This window comes from Pseudophryne corroboree, chromosome 1 (genome assembly GCF_028390025.1).
Source record: "Pseudophryne corroboree isolate aPseCor3 chromosome 1, aPseCor3.hap2, whole genome shotgun sequence".
NCBI classification, from domain to species: domain Eukaryota; kingdom Metazoa; phylum Chordata; class Amphibia; order Anura; family Myobatrachidae; genus Pseudophryne; species Pseudophryne corroboree.
The window spans coordinates 1065604352-1065627429 of record NC_086444.1 but is presented as its reverse complement, the minus strand read 5'-3'; the positions used below and the strand labels follow the sequence as shown (position 1 = coordinate 1065627429).

The window sequence follows — 23078 nt, the reverse complement described above, 5'->3', positions numbered from 1 at the left end:
TCCAAGTCCGCCGCATGACGGTGGGGCTCCACACTCCACAGGCGGAGCCAGGTACGGTGGGGGGTCGCCTCAAAAATTTCAGCGATCAGTGGGTTCGCTCACAGGTGGATCCCTGGATCCTGCAAATAGTATCTCAGGGGTACAAGCTGGAATTCGAGGCGTCCCCACCCCACCGGTTCCTAAAATCTGCCTTGCCGATTGCTCCCTCAGACAGGGAGGCGGTGCTAGCGGCAATTCACAAGCTGTATTCCCAGCAGGTGATAATCAAGGTACCCCTACTTCAACAAGGCCGGGGTTATTATTCCACACTATTTGTGGTACCGAAACCGGACGGTTCGGTGAGACCCATTCTAAATTTGAAATCCTTGAACACGTACATAAAGAAATTCAAGTTCAAGATGGAATCGCTCAGGGCGGTTATTGCAAGCCTGGACGAGGGGGATTACATGGTATCCCTGGACATCAAGGATGCTTACCTACATGTCCCCATTTACCATCCTCACCAGGAGTACCTCAGATTTGTGGTACAGGATTGCCATTACCAATTCCAGACGCTGCCGTTTGGACTGTCCACGGCACCGAGGGTATTTACCAAGGTTATGGCGGAAATGATGATACTCCTTCGAAGAAAGGGAGTTTTAATTATCCCGTACTTGGACGATCTCCTAATAAAAGCGAGGTCCAAGGAACAGTTGTTGGTGGGAGTAGCACTATCTCAGGAGGTGCTGCACCAGCACGGCTGGATTCTGAATATCCCAAAGTCACAGCTGGTTCCGACGACACGGCTACTGTTCCTGGGTATGATTCTGGATACAGTCCAGAAGAAAGTGTTTCTCCCGGAGGAGAAAGCCAGGGAGTTGTCATCTCTAGTCAGAGACCTCCTGAAACCAAAACAGGTATCAGTGCATCGCTGCACACGGGTCCTGGGGAAGATGGTGGCTTCTTACGAAGCAATTCCCTTCGGCAGGTTCCATGCCAGAATCTTTCAGTGGGACCTGTTGGACCAGTGGTCCGGATCGCATCTTCAGATGCATCGCTTAATAACCCTGTCTCCAAGAACCAGGGTGTCTCTACTGTGGTGGCTGCAGAGTGCCCATCTTCTAGAGGGCCGCAGGTTCGGAATACAGGACTGGGTCCTGGTGACCACGGATGCCAGCCTTCGAGGCTGGGGGGCAGTCATACAGGGAAGAAACTTCCAAGGACTATGGTCGAGTCAGGAGACTTCCCTTCACATAAATATTCTGGAACTAAGGGCCATCTACAATGCCCTAAGTCGAGCAAAAGCCCTGCTCCTACACCAGCCGGTGCTGATCCAGTCAGACAACATCACGGCAGTCGCCCATGTAAATCGACAGGGCGGCACAAGAAGCAGGATGGCGATGGCAGAAGCCACAAGAATTCTCCGATGGGCGGAGAATCATGTACTAGCACTGTCAGCAGTGTTCATTCCGGGAGTGGACAACTGGGAAGCAGACTTCCTCAGCAGACACGACCGACACCCGGGAGAGTGGGGACTTCACCCAGAAGTCTTCCAGATGCTGGTAAACCGTTGGGAAAAACCACAGGTGGACATGATGGCGTCCCGTCTCAACAAAAAGTTAAAAAGATATTGCGCCAGGTCAAGGGACCCTCAGGCGATAGCTGTGGACGCTCTAGTGACACCGTGGGTGTACCAGTCGGTTTATGTGTTCCCTCCTCTGCCTCTAATTCCAAAGGTATTGAGAATAATAAGAAAGCGAGGAGTAAACACAATTCTCGTGGTTCCGGATTGGCCAAGACGAGCGTGGTACCCGGAACTTCAAGAGATGCTCTCAGAGGACCCGTGGCCTCTACCGCTCAGACAGGACCTGATACAGCAGGGGCCCTGTCTGTTCCAAGACTTACCGCGGCTGCGTTTGACGGCATGGCGGTTGAACACCGGATCCTAAAGGAAAAGGGTATTCCGGAAGAAGTCATTCCTACGCTTATTAAGGCCAGGAAAGATGTTACGGCAACGCATTATCACCGCATATGGCGAAAATATGTTGCATGGTGCGAGGCCAATAAGGCCCCAACAGAGGAATTTCAACTAGGTCGATTTCTGCATTTTCTGCAAGCAGGAGTGGATATGGGCCTAAAACTAGGCTCCATTAAAGTACAGATCTCGGCTCTGTCGATTTTCTTTCAAAAAGAACTAGCTTCAGTACCTGAAGTTCAGACTTTTGTAAAAGGAGTGCTGCATATTCAGCCCCCGTTTGTGCCTCCTGTGGCACCTTGGGATCTCAACGTGATGTTGAGTTTCTTAAAATCACATTGGTTTGAGCCACTAAAAACCGTGGATCTGAAATATCTCACGTGGAAAGTGGTCATGTTATTAGCCTTGGCTTCAGCCAGGCGAGTGTCAGAATTAGCGGCTTTATCATGTAAAAGCCCTTATCTGATTTTCCATATGGATAGGGCAGAGTTGAGGACTCGTCCCCAATTTCTCCCTAAGGTGGTGTCAGCGTTTCACCTGAACCAGCCTATTGTGGTGCCGGCGGCTACTAGTGAATTGGAGGACTCCAAGTTGCTAGACGTTGTCAGGGCCCTGAAAATATATGTTTCCAGGACGGCTGAAGTCAGGAAAACTGACTCGTTGTTTATCCTGTATGCATGCACCCAACAAGCTGGGTGCTCCTGCTTCTAAGCAGTCTATTGCTCGCTGGATTTGTAGTACAATTCAGCTTGCACATTCTGTGGCAGGCATACCATAGCCAAAATCTGTAAATGCCCATTCCACAAGGAAGGTGGGCTCATCTTGGGCGGCTGCCCGAGGGGTCTCGGCTTTACAACTTTGCCGAGCAGCTACTTGGTCAGGGGCAAACACGTTTGCAAAATTCTACAAATTTGATACCCTGGCTGAGGAGGACCTGGAGTTCTCTCATTCGGTGCTACAGAGTCATCCGCACTCTCCCGCCCGTTTGGGAGCTTTGGTATAATCCCCATGGTCCTTACGGAGTTCCCAGCATCCACTAGGACGTTAGAGAAAATAAGATTTTACTCACCGGTAATTCTATTTCTCGTAGTCCGTAGTGGATGCTGGGCACCCATCCCAAGTGCGGATTGTCTGCAATACTTGTACATAGTTACTGTTAACTAAAGGGTTATTGTTGAGCCATCTGTTGAGAGGCTCAGTTGTTTTCATACTGTCAAACTGGATATAGTATCACGAGTTGTACGGTGTGATTGGTGTGGCTGGTAAGAGTCTTACCCGGGATTCTAAATCCTTCCTTATTATGTCTGCTCGTCCGGGCACAGTGTCCTAACTGAGGCTTGGAGGAGGGTCATAGTGGGAGGAGCCAGTGCACACCAGGTAGTCATAAATCTTTCTAGAGTGCCCAGCCTCCTTCGGAGCCCGCTATTCCCCATGGTCCTTACGGAGTTCCCAGCATCCACTACGGACTACGAGAAATAGAATTACCGGTGAGTAAATTCTTATTTTTGGTGCCGCTCTGCGATCCTTTCGTTTGCACTTCTGCTAAGCGAAGATACACTCCCAGAGGGCGGCGGCTTAGCGTTTGCACGGCTGCTAAAAGCAGCTAGCGAGCGAACAACTCGGAATGAGGGCCAAAGTTCACAGTAAAACACTTAAGTATGCTTAAGCTTCCTGGAGATCACTGCTTAACTCTGGAGTACTTTACAAAGCAAGGTAATGCCTTTTGCTAAGTGGGGATAAGATGTTGTAAATGGTGAGTTTGCCCAGGTGGCATGCAGCATTAAGCAGAGGTATTGGTGAATATCGGGCAGTTGTTGTCGGAGACATTAGAAATGATACCTACAGGGGCATATGCAGAACTTTGTGGCCCCCATGGCAACATTTTGAAGGGGCCCCTTCCCCCATCTAGAGAAACACCTCCCCCCACAGTTACAGTTGCTAACCTCTCAGCTATGTTGGCATCTTTATTATATACATGTTAAAGCTGAACAGTAACCGTTATTATTTCTAGTACACACTTTAAGTATACCCATAAAAGGGAAAGTAAGAACGTATTTAACATTGTCAATTTTTGTTTGCAGGAGGTGATAAGCGCCATGAATGTCAACCCGAAAATCTCATTCCCAGCTGAAATCGACTTCATTCTGATCAGCAGTTTCATCCGGGAGGTGTGTCGTGTCGCATTTGCCATGCAGACCCTCGAAACCCCATTGGACATTGCATTTGGAATTGATGGAGAACTCTTTAGTGAAACCAAGTAAGAACATTTCTAGCTAAACTTTCATTGATGGCACCCAAATGTTGATACCATAAAACTTTATTACCAATGGCTAATTACACAGGTACTTATATATCTCTAATTCATAGCAATGTTTCAGTGGACTAGTCATCCTTTATATAGCTATTGCACTAGCAGCCATCATTCTGCAGTACAGTGTAGGTACTGAGGGGGCTTTCTTAAAAGGGGTGATTTCAGAGTGGTAGGAGGTTTAATGTTATTTACATCTATGTGCAATGCTAAGCTTTAGAGTTTTTACCTCCCAGATAATCTATAGCAGATAAGTAGACATGTTTTCTGGGCTATCTACTGTATGTACACAGCTGCAAATCATAGGAATCACTAATATGGCACAAACACAGTCCAAGACATAAATGAGCTCATATAACTTTAACACACCCTACCTGACATGATGGGCCTAATTCAGATGTGGTTGCAAAGAGGCTATTCTGTGCAAATTGGCCAATGTTTTCTTACTGCGCACGTGTCTGAGCGGCAGTACGCACGTCCAGCGAGTGATTTGTGAGGGCGGTCGCAGCGAGGAATTAGTCACAAAGTGAGTAACAGGTAGACAGCATTTGGGGGTGGTAACAGGGAGTGGTCGGGTAAACGCAGACGTGTCATGGCCGTTCAGATGGCGTTTTCTAGGCGTGCATAAATTAGCAGTTGCTTGCTACTGGAGAGCCCTCTGCATCCCAAGTGAGCAGCTCAGCCTGCGCGTCCACAGAGGCATTAAGACTCTGCGTGATGACCGATATAGGATGATGGTACCGATGTATCAGCAATTATACGTCATCGGATGGAAATGATGCAGCAGCCGTGGGCATCCCTGTACTCAGGTTAGCTTCTGCCCTTATTAGCATATAATCGCAATTGCGAACAGCAAATTATAGCAACCATTGTATGAGCAACTACCTTGAATTAGGCCTATTATACCAAATATATATAATATGTATGTGTGACTAGGGTTAGTTAATTATATATTATCTGATTTGTATCACCCTTCACTTAAACCTTCTCTTTTCAATCTCATGATCTTAATTTATCCATAAAGGGAACCCATGTTAATTAGTCCTTCATTGTGCGCTCACTTTATGCTAGATACAGTCAGTTATGACTCACATGCAATTATATTGGAAATCATTTATTTTATGTGCAACAAACGCATTTGTCATTAGATATTATTTAAACTGCTGGAACCTCTCTAATGCAGATAATAAAAGGCTGCTGTCTCGTATGTTTCAGGCAAAACAAAAAATAAAACAAATACTCAACAAGCTCTTCAAAGCAATATTCTATGCCCAAGCAACAAAGGAAGTACCAATCAGTGTCAGGGGAGCATTCACAAACAGCCAATCACAAATGGTTTGCTTGTTCCAGTGACTGTCATCATCATGACTGACCACTGTTTGCACCTTCCCCATAGCCCTCACAAATATATGGCTTTCCCAAGTGCATATAGCCATCTCTTTCCTGGTCTGCATGTGTCCGAGTCTCATCAGCCTTACTGTACTAGGGTGATGTTATGCCTTGTCCTACATCTGGACCATCCAGGCATAGGCTGCCGGAGACAGCTGTAAGTGCCTGGATGTTGGAAATCAGCATTGGCGCATTTGTGTTCGCCCATGCGGAGAGCGATTTCATGCAAGTGCTCTCTCTGTGTTAGCCCCTTAATGTTTTTGTTTGCTTATTTTCAGTATGTCACAATTTTGTTTTATTATTTAGTCCTTACATTTTTAGTATTACTTTCTCTAACGTCCTAAGTGGATGCTGGGGACTCCGTCAGGACCATGGGGAATAGCGGCTCCGCAGGAGACAGGGCACAAAAATAAAGCTTTAGGATTAGGTGGTGTGTACTGGCTCCTCCCCCTATGACCCTCCTCCAAGCCTCAGTTAGGTTTTTGTGCCCGTCCGAGCAGGGTGCAATCTAGGTGGCTCTCCTAAAGAGCTGCTTAGAAAAAGTTTTTTAGGTTTCTTATTTTCAGTGAGTCCTGCTGGCAACAGGCTCACTGCTTCGAGGGACTTAGGGGAGAGAATTTCAACTCACCTGCGTGCAGGATGGATTGGATTCTTAGGCTACTGGACACCATTAGCTCCAGAGGGAGTCGGAACACAGGTCTCACCCTGGGGTTCGTCCCGGAGCCGCGCCGCCGACCCCCCTTACAGATGCTGAAGATTGAAGGTCCGGAAACAGGCGGCAGAAGGCTCTTCAGTCTTCATGAAGGTAGCGCACAGCACTGCAGCTGTGCGCCATTGTTGTCACACACTTCACACCAAGCGGTCACGGAGGGTGCAGGGCGCTGCTGGGGGCGCCCTGGGCAGCAATATTTTAATACCTTATGGCAAAAGAATACATCACATATAGCCATTAAGGCTATATGTATGTATTTAACCCATGCCAGTTATCTAAATCTACGGGAGGAAAGCCCGCCGAAATAGGGGGCGGGGCTTATTCTCCTCAGCACACAGCGCCATTTTCCTGCTCAGCTCCGCTGTGAGGAAGGCTCCCAGGACTCTCCCCTGCACTGCACTACAGAAACAGGGTAAAACAGAGAGGGGGGGCATTTTTTGGCGATATATTGGATATATTTAAGCTGCTATAAGGAACAACACTTATATAAGGTTGTTCCCATATATATTATAGCGCTTGGGTGTGTGCTGGCAAACTCTCCCTCTGTCTCCCCAAAGGGCTAGTGGGGTCCTGTCTTCGATAAGAGCATTCCCTGTGTGTCTGCTGTGTGTCGGTACGTGTGTGTCGACATGTATGAGGACGATGTTGGCGTGGAGGCAGAGCAATTGCCGATAATGGTGATGTCACCCCCCAGGGAGTCGACACCGGAATGGATGGCTTTGTTTATGGAATTACGTGATAATGTCAGCACATTACAAAAATCAGTTGACGACATGAGACGGCCGGCAAACCAGTTAGTACCTGCCCAGGCGTCTCAGACACCGTCAGGGGCTGTAAAGCGCCCTTTACCTCAGTCGGTCGACACAGACCCAGACACAGACACTGAATCTAGTGTCGACGGTGATGAAACAAACGTATTTTCAAGTAGGGCCACACGTTATATGATCACGGCAATGAAGGAGGCTTTGCATATCTCTGATACTGCAAGTACCACAAAAAGGGGTATTATGTGGGGGGTGAAAAAACTACCTGTAGTTTTTCCTGAATCAGAGGAATTAAATGATGTATGTGATGAAGCGTGGGTTAACCCAGATAGAAAAATGCTAATTTCAAAAAAGTTATTAGCATTATACCCTTTCCCGCCAGAGGTTAGGGCGCGCTGGGAAACACCCCCTAGGGTGGATAAGGCGCTCACACGCTTATCAAAACAAGTGGCGTTACCGTCTCCTGATACGGCCGCCCTCAAGGATCCAGCAGATAGGAGGCTGGAAACTACCCTAATAAGTATATACACACATACTGGTGTTATACTGCGACCAGCCATCGCCTCAGCCTGGATGTGCAGTGCTGGGGTCGTCTGGTTGGATTCCCTGACTGAAAATATTGATACCCTGGATAGGGACAGTATTTTATTGACTATAGAGCAATTAAAGGATGCTTTCCTGTATATGCGAGATGCGCAGAGAGATATTTGCACTCTGGCATCGAGAGTAAATGCGATGTCCATATCTGCCAGAAGGAGTTTATGGACGCGACAGTGGTCAGGTGATGCGGATTCCAAACGACATATGGAAGTATTGCCGTATAAAGGGGAGGAATTATTTGGCGTCGGTCTATCGGATCTGGTGGCCACGGCAACTGCCGGAAAATCCACTTTTTTACCTCAGACCCCCTCCCAACAGAAAAAGACACCGTCTTTTCAGCCGCAGTCCTTTCGTTCCTATAAGAACAAGCGGACAAAAGGACAGTCATATCTGCCTCGGGGCAGAGGAAGGGGTAAGAGAGGGCAGCAAGCAGCCCCTGCCCAGGAACAGAAGCCCTCCCAGGGTTCTGCAAAGCCCTCAGCATGACGCTGGGGCCTTACAAGCGGACTCAGGAACGGTGGGGGGTCGACTCAAGAATTTCAGCGCACAGTGGGCTTGCTCACAGGTGGACCCCTGGATTCTGCAGGTAGTATCTCAGGGTTACAGGTTGGAATTCGAGAAGTCTCCCCCTCGCCGGTTCCTAAAGTCTGCTTTGCCAACGTCTCCCTCAGACAGGGCGACGGTATTGGAAGCCATTCACAAGCTGTTTGCTCAGCAGGTGATAGTCAAGGTACCCCTCCTACAACAGGGAAAGGGGTATTACTCCACGCTATTTGTGGTACCGAAGCCGGACGGCTCGGTAAGACCTATTCTAAATCTGAAATCTTTGAACCTGTACATACAAAAATTCAAGTTCAAGATGGAGTCACTCAGAGCAGTGATAGCGAATCTGGAAGAAGGGGACTTTATGGTGTCCCTGGACATAAAGGACGCTTACCTGCATGTCCCAATTTGCCCTTCACATCAAGGGTACCTCAGGTTCGTGGTGCAAAACTGTCATTATCAGTTTCAGACGCTGCCGTTTGGATTGTCCACGGCACCTCGGGTCTTTACCAAGGTAATGGCCGAAATGATGATCCTTCTACGAAGAAGAGGCGTATTAATTATCCCTTACTTGGACGATCTCCTGATAAGGTCAAGATCCAGAGAACAGCTGGAAGACGGAGTAGCACTAACCCAACTAGTGCTGCAACAACACGGGTGGATTCTGAATTTTCCAAAATCTCAGTTGACCCCGACGACACGTCTGCTGTTCCTGGGAATGATTCTGGACACGGTTCAGAAAAAGGTGTTTCTTCCGGAGGAGAAAGCCAGGGAGTTATCCGAACTTGTCAGGAACCTCCTAAAACCAGGGACAGTGTCTGTGCATCAATGCACAAGAGTCCTGGGAAAGATGGTGGCTTCTTACGAAGCGATTCCATTCGGCAGATTCCACGCACGAACTTTTCAGTGGGATCTGCTGGACAAATGGTCCGGATCGCATCTGCAGATGCATCAGCGGATAACCTTATCGCCACGGACAAGGGTGTTGCAGAGTGCTCATCTGTTAGAGGGCCGCAGATTCGGCATACAGGACTGGGTCCTGGTGACCACGGATGCCAGTCTGAGAGGCTGGGGAGCGGTCACACAAGGAAGAAACTTCCAGGGAGTATGGTCAAGCCTGGAGATGTCTCTTCACATAAATATACTGGAGCTAAGAGCGATTTACAATGCTCTAAGTCTGGCAAAACCCCTGCTTCAGGGTCAGCCGGTGTTGATCCAGTCGGACAACATCACGGCAGTCGCCCACGTAAACAGACAGGGCGGCACAAGAAGCAGGACAGCAATGGCAGAAGCTGCAAGGATTCTTCGCTGGGCGGAAGATCATGTGATAGCACTGTCAGCAGTATTCATTCCGGGAGTGGACAACTGGGAAGCAGACTTCCTCAGCAGACACGATCTACACCCGGGAGAGTGGGGACTTCATCCAGAAGTCTTCCACATGATTGTGAACCGTTGGGAAAAACCAATGGTGGATATGATGGCGTCCCGCCTCAACAAAAAACTGGACAGGTATTGCGCCAGGTCAAGAGATCCTCAGGCAATAGCTGTGGACGCTCTGGTAACACCGTGGGTGTTCCAGTCAGTGTATGTGTTCCCTCCTCTGCCTCTCATACCAAAAGTACTGAGAATTATACGGCAAAAGGGAGTAAGAACGATACTAGTGGCTCCGGATTGGCCAAGAAGAACTTGGTACCCGGAACTTCAAGAGATGCTCACGGAGGATCCGTGGCCTCTACCTCTAAGACGGGACCTGCTTCAGCAGGGACCGTGTCTATTCCAAGACTTACCGCGGCTGCGTTTGACGGCATGGCGGTTGAACGCCGAATTCTAAAGGAAAAAGGCATTCCGGAAGAGGTCATTCCTACACTGGTAAAAGCCAGGAAGGAGGTGACTGCACAACATTATCACCGCATTTGGAGAAAATATGTTGCGTGGTGTGAGGCCAGGAAGGCCCCCACGGAGGAATTTCAACTGGGTCGATTCCTGCATTTCCTGCAAACAGGATTGTCTATGGGCCTCAAATTAGGGTCCATTAAGGTTCAAATTTCGGCCCTGTCGATTTTCTTCCAGAAAGAATTGGCTTCAGTTCCTGAAGTCCAGACTTTTGTAAAAGGAGTACTACATATACAGCCCCCGGTTGTGCCCCCAGTGGCACCGTGGGATCTTAATGTAGTCTTGGATTTTCTCAAATCCCATTGGTTTGAGCCGCTCAAATCGGTGGAGCTGAAGTATCTTACATGGAAAGTAACCATGCTACTGGCCCTGGCTTCAGCCAGGAGAGTATCAGAATTGGCGGCTTTATCATATAAGAGCCCATATCTGATTTTCCATACGGACAGGGCAGAACTGCGGACGCGTCCTCATTTTCTGCCTAAGGTGGTGTCAGCGTTTCACCTGAACCAGCCTATTGTGGTGCCTGCGGCTACTAACGAGTTGGAGGATTCCAAGTTGTTGGACGTGGTCCGGGCATTGAAAATATATATTTCAAGAACGGCGGGAGTCAGAAAGTCTGACTCACTACTTATATTGTATGCACCCAACAAGATGGGTGCTCCTGCTTCTAAGCAGACGATTGCTCGTTGGATTTGTAGCACAATTCAACTTGCACATTCTGTGGCAGGCTTGCCACAACCTAAATCTGTCAAGGCCCATTCCACAAGGAAAGTGGGCTCATCCTGGGCGGCTGCCCGGGGGGTCTCGGCATTACAACTCTGCCGAGCTGCTACTTGGTCAGGGGCAAACACGTTTGCAAAATTCTACAAATTTGATACCCTGGCTGAGGAGGACCTTGAGTTCTCTCATTCGGTGCTGCAGAGTCATCCGCACTCTCCCGCCCGTTTGGGAGCTTTGGTATAATCCCCATGGTCCTGACGGAGTCCCCAGCATCCACTACGGACTACGAGAAATAGAATTATCGGTAAGTAAATTCTTATTTTTTGTTTTTAAGAAATTTAATTTTCCTAAATCTTATTTATTTATAAAAGCATTAGAAACATCAGCAAGAAGAGTACTAAACACATGACAGTACAGTAAAAATTGATATATCACATAAACATAGTAGTACATAATGATGAAAAATAGGTGTTTAGACCTATTCTGAAAGTTGGTCTTGAGAAACAATACAAACAAGAATCACATGCTCTGTAATAAGGATTCAGAGGTCTAGATAGAGGGGAGGGGGCAAAGGTAAACACAAAAAGGGAGGGAGAGGAAGATGGGATAGAGGGAGAGGTGGCCGCACTCAATCAAGACTTGAAAAGAATCAATAATAAATTCAGTGGAATTTATGATGGTAGTATAGCATAAAGATAATCAGTAAAGAAACCCTCCTAAAATGGTTCATCTGACAAACCAAGTCATTTTTCTGAGGAGAAATACATATAGTAATTAGGAGTCTAAAGACATTTTATTATTACTTTTGATTAAAAATGTTCTCAGTTCATTGCATGGTCAATCTATCAACTTCTAGGGGGGAATGTAATGGAATGCGAGAACCAGGTGGGGCTTCATCCGAGTTCTCACATATTTTTAAATCGGCAATTAGTTACATTGCAGAACCAACCTTGTTTCGCCATGTAACTAATTGGCGCTTTAAAAACATGTGAGAACTCGAACCAAGCTCCGTACTTCCTGGTTCTCGCACTCTATGACATTTCCACCCTAATGTATTTTCCGACTCATCTTATGTAAAGTCTTGCTTGCTCTTGGGCAGTACTTATACATTAAAGCAAGTTAGCCAACTTTTATGGAAGTCCTTAAATTGATAGAAAGCAGTTTTCTGGTGAGACACGTTTAAATCTAGTTGCACCAGGATTGTCGCTTACGTCTTGCAAAGTGGAATAACTCAAGGTCAGCTACATCAAACATCTAATATGTTGATAGCTCAAGGTAACATGTCTTGTAAACATCAAATAAAAAGTCCATATATGCAAATGTGTTCTCATTCTTGTTGTAGTCTCCCCAAACCTCCAAGTCCCGTACGATTTGACTTGCAAAGAGTATCTTTATCTCTGGAATGTGCTACTTAGCCTTATAAATGAACAATTAGATGCAACAAAACTGCTTCATGAGACTGTGCTGATTCATTTGATGTGCGGCACTTGTACATCTGTGTGCAACTGAGTTTGAATCTGTATACGGAGCGCTACGACGCAACGGACGGGGCTTTTTTTCACACCAAGTTCCGTTGTGCTTCATCTGTGACTTTGTACGTCTTTAAAACGAATTCTTGCGCAGTTAAAGTAGCAGTCCGGCGTCTCAGGTACAGATTTAGTGGTGTAGGGCTGTGTCTATGGTGTGGATAAGACACAAGAAAAAGTCACTACAATTCAGCACTGCCGGCTTATGCGCATGTCGTATTTAGGCTAGGTGTGTGAGGACACTTCTGTATAGCTGTGTTAATCTACATTCCAGAATGTGTATAAAGATGTTAGGGATGCAGTGGGCCACACGTACACCATTTGTGACTCCACAGGCTCATAAACCAGAATAACGTCATTAGATATACGGAGGTGTTGGTCAGTTCCATTTTGCTAGGCTCCTAGGCAGAAGTATCAATGATGTTAATAGTGTATCACATAAGGCATGACCTTGTAGATATGACCTTCACCTTGAATAAGGGACGTCTGTGTACTGAAATTCACCACCCTTCCTTGTGTCTCTTTCCCAGAGTATTATATTTCATAAACAACTCCATAACTTCCACAACTAACTGTACGACACATTTTTCCATTTAGATACCGACGTACCTATGATTCTGAGCTCACTGCTCCGCTGGTGTTTTACCATGTGTGGCCCACTCTGATGGAAAATGATCTTGTTGTTTTCAAGGGAGAAGCTGTGACCAAGAGAGGCGCACTGGTAAGAGCAATGTTCCCTTTTAATTTTATGCACTACTGAGAATCACTATTACTTTATCATAGTGATTTAGGTTCTACTGTATAGAATATCTCTTGTATAGCCTATACTTGATGAAGATCAATTAATTGAGCATAGCTAACTTATATTCTTCCCGTCACAATGGTTGATAAGCAGATATTATATATTTCTTCCTTGTTGTTATATTAACTTCTGGTTTCATTTTATCTCAGTGGAGCAGCCGCAGGAGCCGAAGTCGGAGCTGCAGTCCTGTGCGATCTAAATCAGCCAGCCCAGGCCGGACCTTGGTAAGGACCCAACTGCAGGAACTCAATTAACGTGATTGCCGCCCTGTAACACAAATTAATGAATTGTCTTTCATAAAGGATTCTTAACTGTCTTCTGCTCTTCATTCCACTCATTTCCAGACATCCAGAGGCCGTAGCCCCTCCCCACGAAGAAGCGGGACCCCAAGTAAGTCGGATAATAATCAGGAACTGCACCTGTCTATGCTAAGTTCATGAAGCATAGTGTCAGCAACATGAAGGCTTGGTCCCTTTATCTCCTGTGTGATCATGCTGCAATAGAGGGATGGATGACGAACATAGCTGACCACCCAATAAAATTAGTTGATGCGCTCAGTATGTTGTATTATTTATTGCAGGTTTTTATTATAACACATTACTACGCTTGTTATCCTGTGTGTTTCTACAAGAAGCAGCAGAAAGAGATCAAGTTCTAGATTTTGACCCCAAAATGTAAAAACGGCAGTGATGTTGAAAGCAAAATATGGCGTGTTGTGTAAGCCGCTGCTTAGTAAATCTAGGCCCGAATTTATGGTAGAAATGTTATAGCTGTAGTCTACATTTTGATTCTAATTAAAGAAATTTATAACTAAATATTAATGCCGAGATTGGAAAAACCATTAAATGTCCAGTTGTTTTTTTTAACTCGTGTTCTAAAACCTGAGTGACTGGAAGAGTGAGTCACACAATGACTGCAACTGTCCATGTTGTGCAGTCATTGTCTGACCACTCCCATTGTTACCTTTGGGATCCAGGCACATGTGTAGCCAAACTGGCCATATATCCAGCCATGTGACCCATATTTTGACCCTACAAGTGTTTACTTTCAAATAAAGTTGGCCATACACTGCACCATAATTATGCAAACCAGCTGATCAAAGGGGATGTGATGACGTAGCCAGCGGTCAGCATACCGACGCCGGGATCCAGAACACTCACAATGCCGCCAGCCTGAATCCCGGCTAACAGGTGCTATTCCCACTCATGGGTGTCCACGACACTCATAGAGTAGGAATAGAACCTGTGGCGAGCGCAGCGAGCCCGCATGGGGCTTCATTGTGCTCGCCCCCCTGCCAGCAATCTGGCGGCCGGGATCCTGGCGTTGGTATACCGGGATCCCAGCCGCCGGCAACATATACCATACCCGATTAAACAACTGGCTTGAGCAATTATTGTTCAGTGTATGGACCGAAATGCGGATCATTCACAGGCTGAAAAAGGTTAAAAAAAAATCTAGATCATTTCAGTTTGGTTTTCCAAATAGTCTGGTCCACCTGACAGTCTTCTAGTGGACTTCAGGCTATGAATAGAAATTGCTTTAATACATTGTGTAGTATATGGAGGAACTCATAATGTCGGCTGCATTGTTCTGCAGTGCATGGCCAATTTAAAGAAGGTGAAAAGATGTAGTAGCTCAGACTATGATCTTTCCAACTTTTGATACTTGGCATCTGAAATCTCCACCTCACAAATAGATAGGTTATGCAAATGAAATATAGAAATTCACTTGGGGAATGTAAGCACTGATAAAGGGATATATTTATCCTTATTTGCGAGATATCTAAAAAAAAAAGCCATTTTCTGGTGTGGGACGGGGGGATACGCTCAAATATTAAGGATCCCTCAGGAGTACTAATGAGAGATTGCAGCAGATATCTTTATCGCAATCCAGGTTTAATATGCGGATTGTGCTAAATGTGCTCCAAAGAATGGAACACTCGCAATACTGTATAAAAGTCTTTAACGCGAGGTGGAGCCTGGAGGCGCTGGGCGTCCGTTTGTTAACCTGTAGGAATTATTTCCTCATAGCTACACATTCTCTCTCTTAGGATTCTAACGGACTGGTTTTGTGCCTGAAATCTACACGTCAGGAATCAGTTGACATCACTGGTGCTTCATGTTTTCTCCAGAGTACCTCAGTCCGTCATTGTTATAATGTGAATGGCTACTGTATTCAGCATAATGATGTTTGTATTTAGTGTGTTTTTACAATTTGTGGTTTTATTTTATTTTTTGTAAACTAATGTACCTTTATATTGATTTTCTTTAAATTAAAAAGAAAAATGAATAATGTCAGCTTATACTTACTCAGCTGGGTGCATTCTCCTCTGGAGAAACTGTTACCATCCTGTAGTGCTGCACATCTGCAGCTGAGAGTGTAAGTTGACATAATAAATTGACAGCAATGCAAAGAAATTGTGTTTTAGTTATGATCACATGCAGAAATTGTGTTATACAAAGGCTGCTACCAAATCATGCAAACACCAGAGACTCCCACCACCTGACATATTGACTGGAAGATGGGTTTTATGTTTCTAACAATATGAAAAGACAGTGACACCATTCTCTCGGGTTCACTATGACTTACCAACGGACACAGTGCCGACGGTCATAACCCCGACAGCCATTGGCATACAGTCAAAATACCGACATTCATTATGCCAACATGTTCAAAATGCCGACATAGCCAGACTACCGACATTTGAAATGCCGACATGTCAAAATACAGACATGAGTTTTTCTGGGGGGTTTTGGTGTCAATGTCAACATAGGTTGACATGGACACCGTCTAAGTGTATCGCGTCCCCTCACATGCGCTCGCCATGCTTCAGGCACGGTGCCTCGCTATGCTCAGCACACTATTATATTCCCCCTCCAGGTCCACTGAGATGGCAAAGTATGAACAAGTATGTTTTTGTGCAAAAATTCCTTAAAAATGTATGTCGGCGCTTTGACATGTCGGCATGTCAAATGTGGTATTTTAACCATGTCGGCATAATAAATGTCGGTATTTTGACTGTCGGCCAATGGCTGTCGGGATTATGACCGTCGGTATTGTGTCCGTCGGTAAATCAACTGCTACCCCATTCTCTCACATGGTATTTGCAATGTGGCTTATAATAATTGCATTTGCCAATATATTGTGCTTCTATTATTGTACTGTTTTGTAGAGTTGAACCAGTATTGCTGAGTGACATAATGTTTACATAATAACATCCAAGGATATGGAGCCGTCTTATCCAGAAACAATGTGGTGTCATGAATAGGCTACCTCCTGACTTTCTAAAAAGTACAACAGGGATGAAATGAGCCCCATCCATAGCACATCCCAGGCACGTCTCAACCACACCCCTAATTAGCCTGCCCATCCACCCAGATATTTATGCATTCCTGCAAAGCAGATTTATGATAGGCCACGCCCCTTTAGGACTGTCTTGCCAAAATCAGGACTATTGGAAGGTATGGAATTATAGGATACATTTATTATATCTGGGCTTGTGGTCATTGGCAGTGACATTTGGTGGTCATAAGCTTTTACCCCTGACTGGCTGTCTTTCCATTCAAAAAAGTGTCAGCCCCTATATCACTTTAGAGTGGACCTACAAACAGTGAAAGGCAGCATTCCCTGGGCTGCGCCAGTAACGTGCGGTGAGGTGAGGCAGAGCCTTTTCTGTCACACTAACGTTTGCACCAGTGTTTTGACTGTATAAAGCATGGGTCTTCAACCTGCGGCCCTCCAGCTGCTGTGGAACTACACATCCCAGCATGCACTGCCTCAGTTTTAGCATACCTTAATAGCAAAACTGCGGCAGGGCATGCTGGGATGTGTAGTTTCACAACAGCTGGAGGGCCACAGGTTGAAGACAGATGGTATGAAGTATATGAAAAATACAAAGAATGTTAGAAATATCTTCTTTATATTATTCTAAACATTTTGTATAGTCAAACCTCTGGAGTAAAAATTCTATGACAGGTGAAGCAGTGCCTCACCTGCCGACCTTTTCAGCACTTTTCTGATCAAAACGAAACAAATTTCTAGGAGTCTATACATCTGCACCTGTGTATAATGCCCAAATGAACCCTTTGGCACATGTATTGTGTGTAAATCTGGCTCTGGTGCTAGCCGGTGCCTCCTCAGCCATTTACCTCACCACACGTCCCTGGGCTGAACCAACAGGATTACAGCACATTCATTTACTTGTAACACTGTTGGAGCATAAGTGATGTCACAAGATCCTTTCCGGAGTCCAGCGGCGGGCGCTGTGGTTACTGTGAAAATTGCCGCCAAAATGGCCGGCGCGCATGCGCAGTAGCCAAATTGGTCTCCCGATCATGGCGTCGGCAATGCCGGAGTCTACAGCGCTGTACAGAGAAGGGGGCCCACCTGGAGGTGCACACGGGTCCCCTCCTCTGTTGAAACAGCCCAGGTTAGGGGTAGGGTAAGTTTAGTTGCAGGCACCTGTCAGGATTTTGGCAGTCAGGATACTGGTGTCCGTATTCTGATCGCCTGCATCCTGACCGCCGGTTTCCTGTACCCAATCCAGATAGAACTACTACTGCTCACAGCTAAGTGAAGCAACCGCTAAGTATGTTGGATTTATTTTGTCCCTCATGTTTTGAGTCTACTTTTCAATTGGTTGCACTTAAAAAGAGACACCTCCCAAAAATATTCTATGCTAGTTTCTGGAGTTGCACCAGGACAGTGTTGTAATGTACTCTCATACGGTGTCAGACTCCGTATGACCTTCATGACATCCATTTATTGCCTGCTCATTATGTCTTCTGGTGGAATACTTATGATTTTCATTACTGTGAGATTTTGGTGATTTTGAATTATATGTAATATGTTGTGAACTTTTTTGTATTTTTTTCATTACACATTTCAATAAATGAATGACTGTTTCTAAACATGTTGTACATTCCTGTTTTATAACACATATGTACATTTAATTAGTGCATGTTAAATAGATGTATATTGGTTCCACAAATAACACCTTTTACTGCTTTTAACGTCTTAAACTACAGTAGTTCAATCATCATCACCTTTTCATAGATCTGACACTGCATCTCCAAATGCCCTCATGCCCTTCTAGATCTGCCTCTAAACTGCTTTTCTCTGGAAACAACCACTCACTCCACCCTACAAGACCTCCCATGCCGCTACACATTTATGGACATCCACACCAAATTTGATAAGTCTCTCCCACAGTTTTTATTAAACAGTTTCTGAAAATATACAGTATTTATTAAAGCTTACCGTACTCCCATTTATAATGTCCACACATCCTTACATGTGTCCTAGTCGCCACACTCTCTTCGTCACAGACTTAACTGATCCAGGACGGGATGTACTGTAGTTAACATGCGCCCAAAACTCAGAAAACTACCGCTTTCAGAACTTTAACCACATTCCCCGTTATGTTTGAAGCTCTGGAAAGAGAAACTTCACTGAGCTTGTTCCAAGTAGGCAATGCCATCCGTCGCATGATCTCCTGGGTCATGAAGTCAGAAGTCCAATCATCACAAATGGTGTCTCAGGCAATGTACTATATCTACTGTATCTCTGGAGTGTTAGAGGTAGGGGCTTTACCAATGAGAAAATTCAACCTAGGGGTAAAATATTCTCTATGCAAAATTTTCTAGTGCATATCCATATAAGAAACTGAGACATAAACTGCTTATTCGTCTTTATACAGGACATTAAAACAGTTTTCATGGTTAGATCAGGAAAATCAATCTGCTATTTATTTACTGTATACGAGATGTAGAAAAGGGTCACTGAGACTATGAGGCAGCGTACATTTAATCCACACTCCAAATCTCTGTCTGTCAGCCCATGCAATGTCCTTTGCACATAAACACATAGGGGGTCATTCCGACCCGTTCGCACGCTGCTGTTTTTTGCAGAGGTGCGAACGGGTCGGTTTTGCGCATACGCGGCGGCAGCAATGCGCAGGCGCATCATTGCCCAGCGATGACCGAAGAAAGCGATCGCTGCCGTGATCGCAAGAAGATTGACAGGAGGAAGGCATTCCGGGGTGTCAACTGACCGTTTCCTGGGAGTGGTGCGGCGAATGCAGGTGTGTCCAGGCGTTTGGAGGGCGGGTGTCTGACGTCAATTCTGGGACCTGCATCGCTGGAATCATCGCACAGGGTAAGTAACTCTTACCCTGGTCTAGTTCTACACATTCGCAGCCTTGCTATGCAAAAAAATCCTCTCCCATAGGCGGCGTCTAGTTGATCGCATGGGCAGCAAAAAGTTGCTACGTGTAATCAACTCGGAATGACCCCCATAGCCTGTAAAAACGGGAATAACTGGATTTGTAATGCTGGGAATTTTTTCCTGGATTTAGGACTGCGTGAGTCATTGCAACTGATAAACATCAAGAGACTGGTATATATCTCAATCCTCTCATGAACCATGAATGGAAATGTTGGAACGTCCTACTGTATTTGGAGTGAATGAAGAATTACCCCATAACAAAAAAGGAACGAGTATTTAGATACCTTCAAGCTACAACGAACAGCTCTCTAACAATGGCCCTCATTCCGAGTTGATTGCTCGCTAGCTACTTTTAGCAGCCGTGCAAACGCATAGTTGCCACCCACGGGGGAGTGTATTTTCAGTTTGCAAGTGTGCGAACGGTTTTACAGCCGAGCTCTGCAAAAACATTTTGTGCAGTTTCTGAGTAGGTCTGGACTTACTCAGCCGATGCGATTACTTCAGCCTGTTCGTGTCCGGAATTGACGTCAGACACCCGCCCTGCAAATGCCTGGACACGTCTGCGTTTCTCCAACCACTCCTGGAAAACGGTCAGTTGACACCCAGAAACGCCTTCTTCCTGTCAATCTCCTTGCGAACGCCCGTGTGAATGGAATTGTCGTAGAAACCATCGTTGGGTAACGAACCGCTGTGTACTTGTACGATGCGCCTGCGCATTGCAGTGCATACGCATGTGCGGATTAGCCCCGTTCTGCCATGATCACTGCACTGCGAAAATCTGTAGCGAGCGATCAACTCGGAATGACCCCAATATAAAGTATAACCCGTCTTAGAGGAGAGTCAAAGGATGAGTGTGTAAGAGTATTTCGGCTGGAATAAAGGCCTGCTCCACAGAACTGATGTATGCGTTAGCGCCCCCTGTCCAGACTAAAGTTATTTTATACTGTGGTTGGATGCCAGAGCATATTGTCAGAGACATGGAAAATTGACGCCCCCTACAGATGTGTCCAGATATGTTGTTGCAATGCATACGGTACACACAACTCACAGGATTTCGGGGGGGAGGGGGGGGGGATGTATCCTCATAGCCGCCATCCATACGTACTGAATGGGAAACCTGCAGGTGCATGTGTACGCAGCCTGTGGGGGCATTCTGTTTCCGCGATGCGTGTGTCTGTGCGTACGTGGCAACAACATAACTGGACACATCTGTAGGTCACATTTTTGCTGTAACTTAAAGAGCGACACATGACGTTTACCTGCCCATATAAACTTTCTTAATGTTTGATTAAGAAGTCCCATGTCTCTTCATCGGCAATATTGGCAGCATCTGGATCACGTATTACCCACTGTCGACCTTTTGTACCTGTCAACCGAATCCATGTCGACCATATGGTATCAACCTATTGACTGTATACCTAGACACTATCTATAATCCGGACACCATTAGCAGCGGTATAGCTGTATTTGGAATAGCAAAGTATAACAGGAGATCATCAGCGAATACTGAGAATTTAACCTCCAACTGACCCAGCTTGATGCAATTCCAACCCGCCCCATGAACGAAATGTCTCAATAGGGGGTCCAAAGCCAAGTTTGTCTTTCTATTGCAATGTATGCCTGACTATGCTTCAGAATCAACAAAATATTGGCGACAACAGGCAACCTTGTCTTGTTCCCCAGGGTATTCTAAATGAACAGGAATGTAAAGGATTAAGAGTGAGGAATCAGTGGCGCATGCAGGGGTGGTTTCCGAGCACCCAGAAACCCCCCCTCACTATGACTATTATTATGCCTGCTGTCTTCCTGGTGGTACTTATAAGTGCTTAATTAAAGTTTACTTTATTTTAATTATAGTACATATAAATCCATGTGCATATATATATACACATGTATATACATACATATAAACACACACACACATATGATATATATACATGTGTGTATATATATGTGTACTGTGTATATATATGCATGTTTAATATGCTATGTATATGTGTATATATATATATATATATAATAAGATTTTACTCACCGGTAAATCTATTTCTCGTAGTCCGTAGTGGATGCTGGGAACTCCGTAAGGACCATGGGGAATAGCGGCTCCGCAGGAGACTGGGCACAACTAAAGAAAGCTTTAGGACTACCTGGTGTGCACTGGCTCCTCCCTCTATGACCCTCCTCCAGACCTCAGTTAGGATACTGTGCCCGGAAGAGCTGACACAATAAGGAAAGGATTTGGAATCCCGGGTAAGACTCATACCAGCCACACCAATCACACCGTATAACTTGTGATACTATACCCAGTTAACAGTATGAAATATAACTGAGCCTCTCAACAGATGGCCCAACAATAACCCTTTAGTTAAACAATAACTATATACAAGTATTGCAGACAATCCGCACTTGGGACGGGCGCCCAGCATCCACTACGGACTACGAGAAATAGATTTACCGGTGAGTAAAATCTTATTTTCTCTGACGTCCTAGAGGATGCTGGGAACTCCAACAAGGGAAAGAAAGACCTGGCACCGGTGTAATTTATAATAGGATAGAGAGAAGCCAAAATGGACAAGTATTGGAAAAGAAAACAGCTTTTCAATTATAGTCCTTATTGGCGGTGCGCCCAGAGCTAGAAGGTATCTGTACATACAAAAGGAGAGAAAGAAAGCTCTTGTGTGGGCGCACTCTTGAAGAAAAGAAGAAATCGAAGGAAATTCTTCGGATATGACTTGAAAAATATAAAAACAAATATTTATTGAATAATTAATTAAAATTATTAATATCCCACTGTGATCAAAACGTTTTTTATAATTAGTTGATGAGTATTTTTATATTTATTTATATTTATCTTTATTAGAAAAAATAAAGATAATAGGCAAAAGGAAGGGAAATGTTCTGGTCTCGGTAATCACACAAAATGAATTAGAAAGGTTACAGACACTTGATAGTCTAGCAACCGTTTCTCCTGACCAGCACAGAAATTCTGTGTTACTGAAAACAGGGAGATCCAATATTATGTCTTTGAAAGACCACTGAGGGGGTCAATGTCGGACAAATCACTGATCACCGGGTATACCTAGGTCATAAATTTAACGACATATCTTAGACATTTTAGAGCATATTGAAAAGATTGCCGTAATAGGCAAAGGAGACAAAGGGTAAAAAGATGATGAAAAGGAAAAAATGGGTGTGTGGGAGGGGACAGAGGGGGAGGGAACGGGGGGGAGGGAAGTGAAAAAGTGGTGATCCTGCTGTTGGTGTCCACCCTTCAGATGAAGGGGAATAGTGTCCTTCTCTACAACACCAGGTATTCCCAAAAAGTCTCCTTTCAGGTACTGACCTGGCCCAACGCTGCTTGGCTTCCAAGATCGGACGAGATCGGGCATAAACAGCGTGGTATGATAGTAGAGAGGCTATCTACCAATGAGAGTGCACCTATATAGGAAAAGTGGGTAAGAATATAGAAAAGGAAAGGGGTCTGGAAAATGTGTGGATCTGCTTTCCACGTTAGGCGAGGTGACTCATCTGCCAATTGGCCAGTGATACACCCTGGATCGTGGATGAGAGTCCACTGAAAAGGGCTGGGTCAGTGAAGAATGTCAGAGAGGAATGAGAGAATAGAAATACTGGTCAAATTGT

General features: G+C 45.3%; 1 protein-coding gene and 1 pseudogene across 6 annotated transcripts in view; one reads left to right on the top strand and one right to left on the bottom strand.

Moving 5' to 3' along the window:
* The window catches only part of SPATA18 (spermatogenesis associated 18), a 65284-nt gene extending 47163 nt beyond the window's left edge, over positions 1-18121 (top strand). For 5 of the 6 annotated variants that reach the window (XM_063920945.1, XM_063920940.1, XM_063920942.1 and 2 more), the window contains 4 exons: positions 4036-4211; positions 13007-13130; positions 13361-13435; positions 13556-13768. In XM_063920945.1, the coding sequence (XP_063777015.1) occupies positions 4036-4211; positions 13007-13130; positions 13361-13435; positions 13556-13651 (471 nt within the window). In that variant the 3' untranslated portion in view covers positions 13652-13768. Of the gene's footprint in view, positions 1-4035; positions 4212-13006; positions 13131-13360; positions 13436-13555; positions 13769-15261 lie in introns of those variants that run through there. The other variant, XM_063920943.1, reaches the window with a different exon arrangement.
* Positions 18122-22731: 4610 nt separating this feature from the next.
* Positions 22732-22849, bottom strand: LOC134933275 (5S ribosomal RNA; annotated as a pseudogene).
* Positions 22850-23078: the final 229 nt, after the last annotated feature.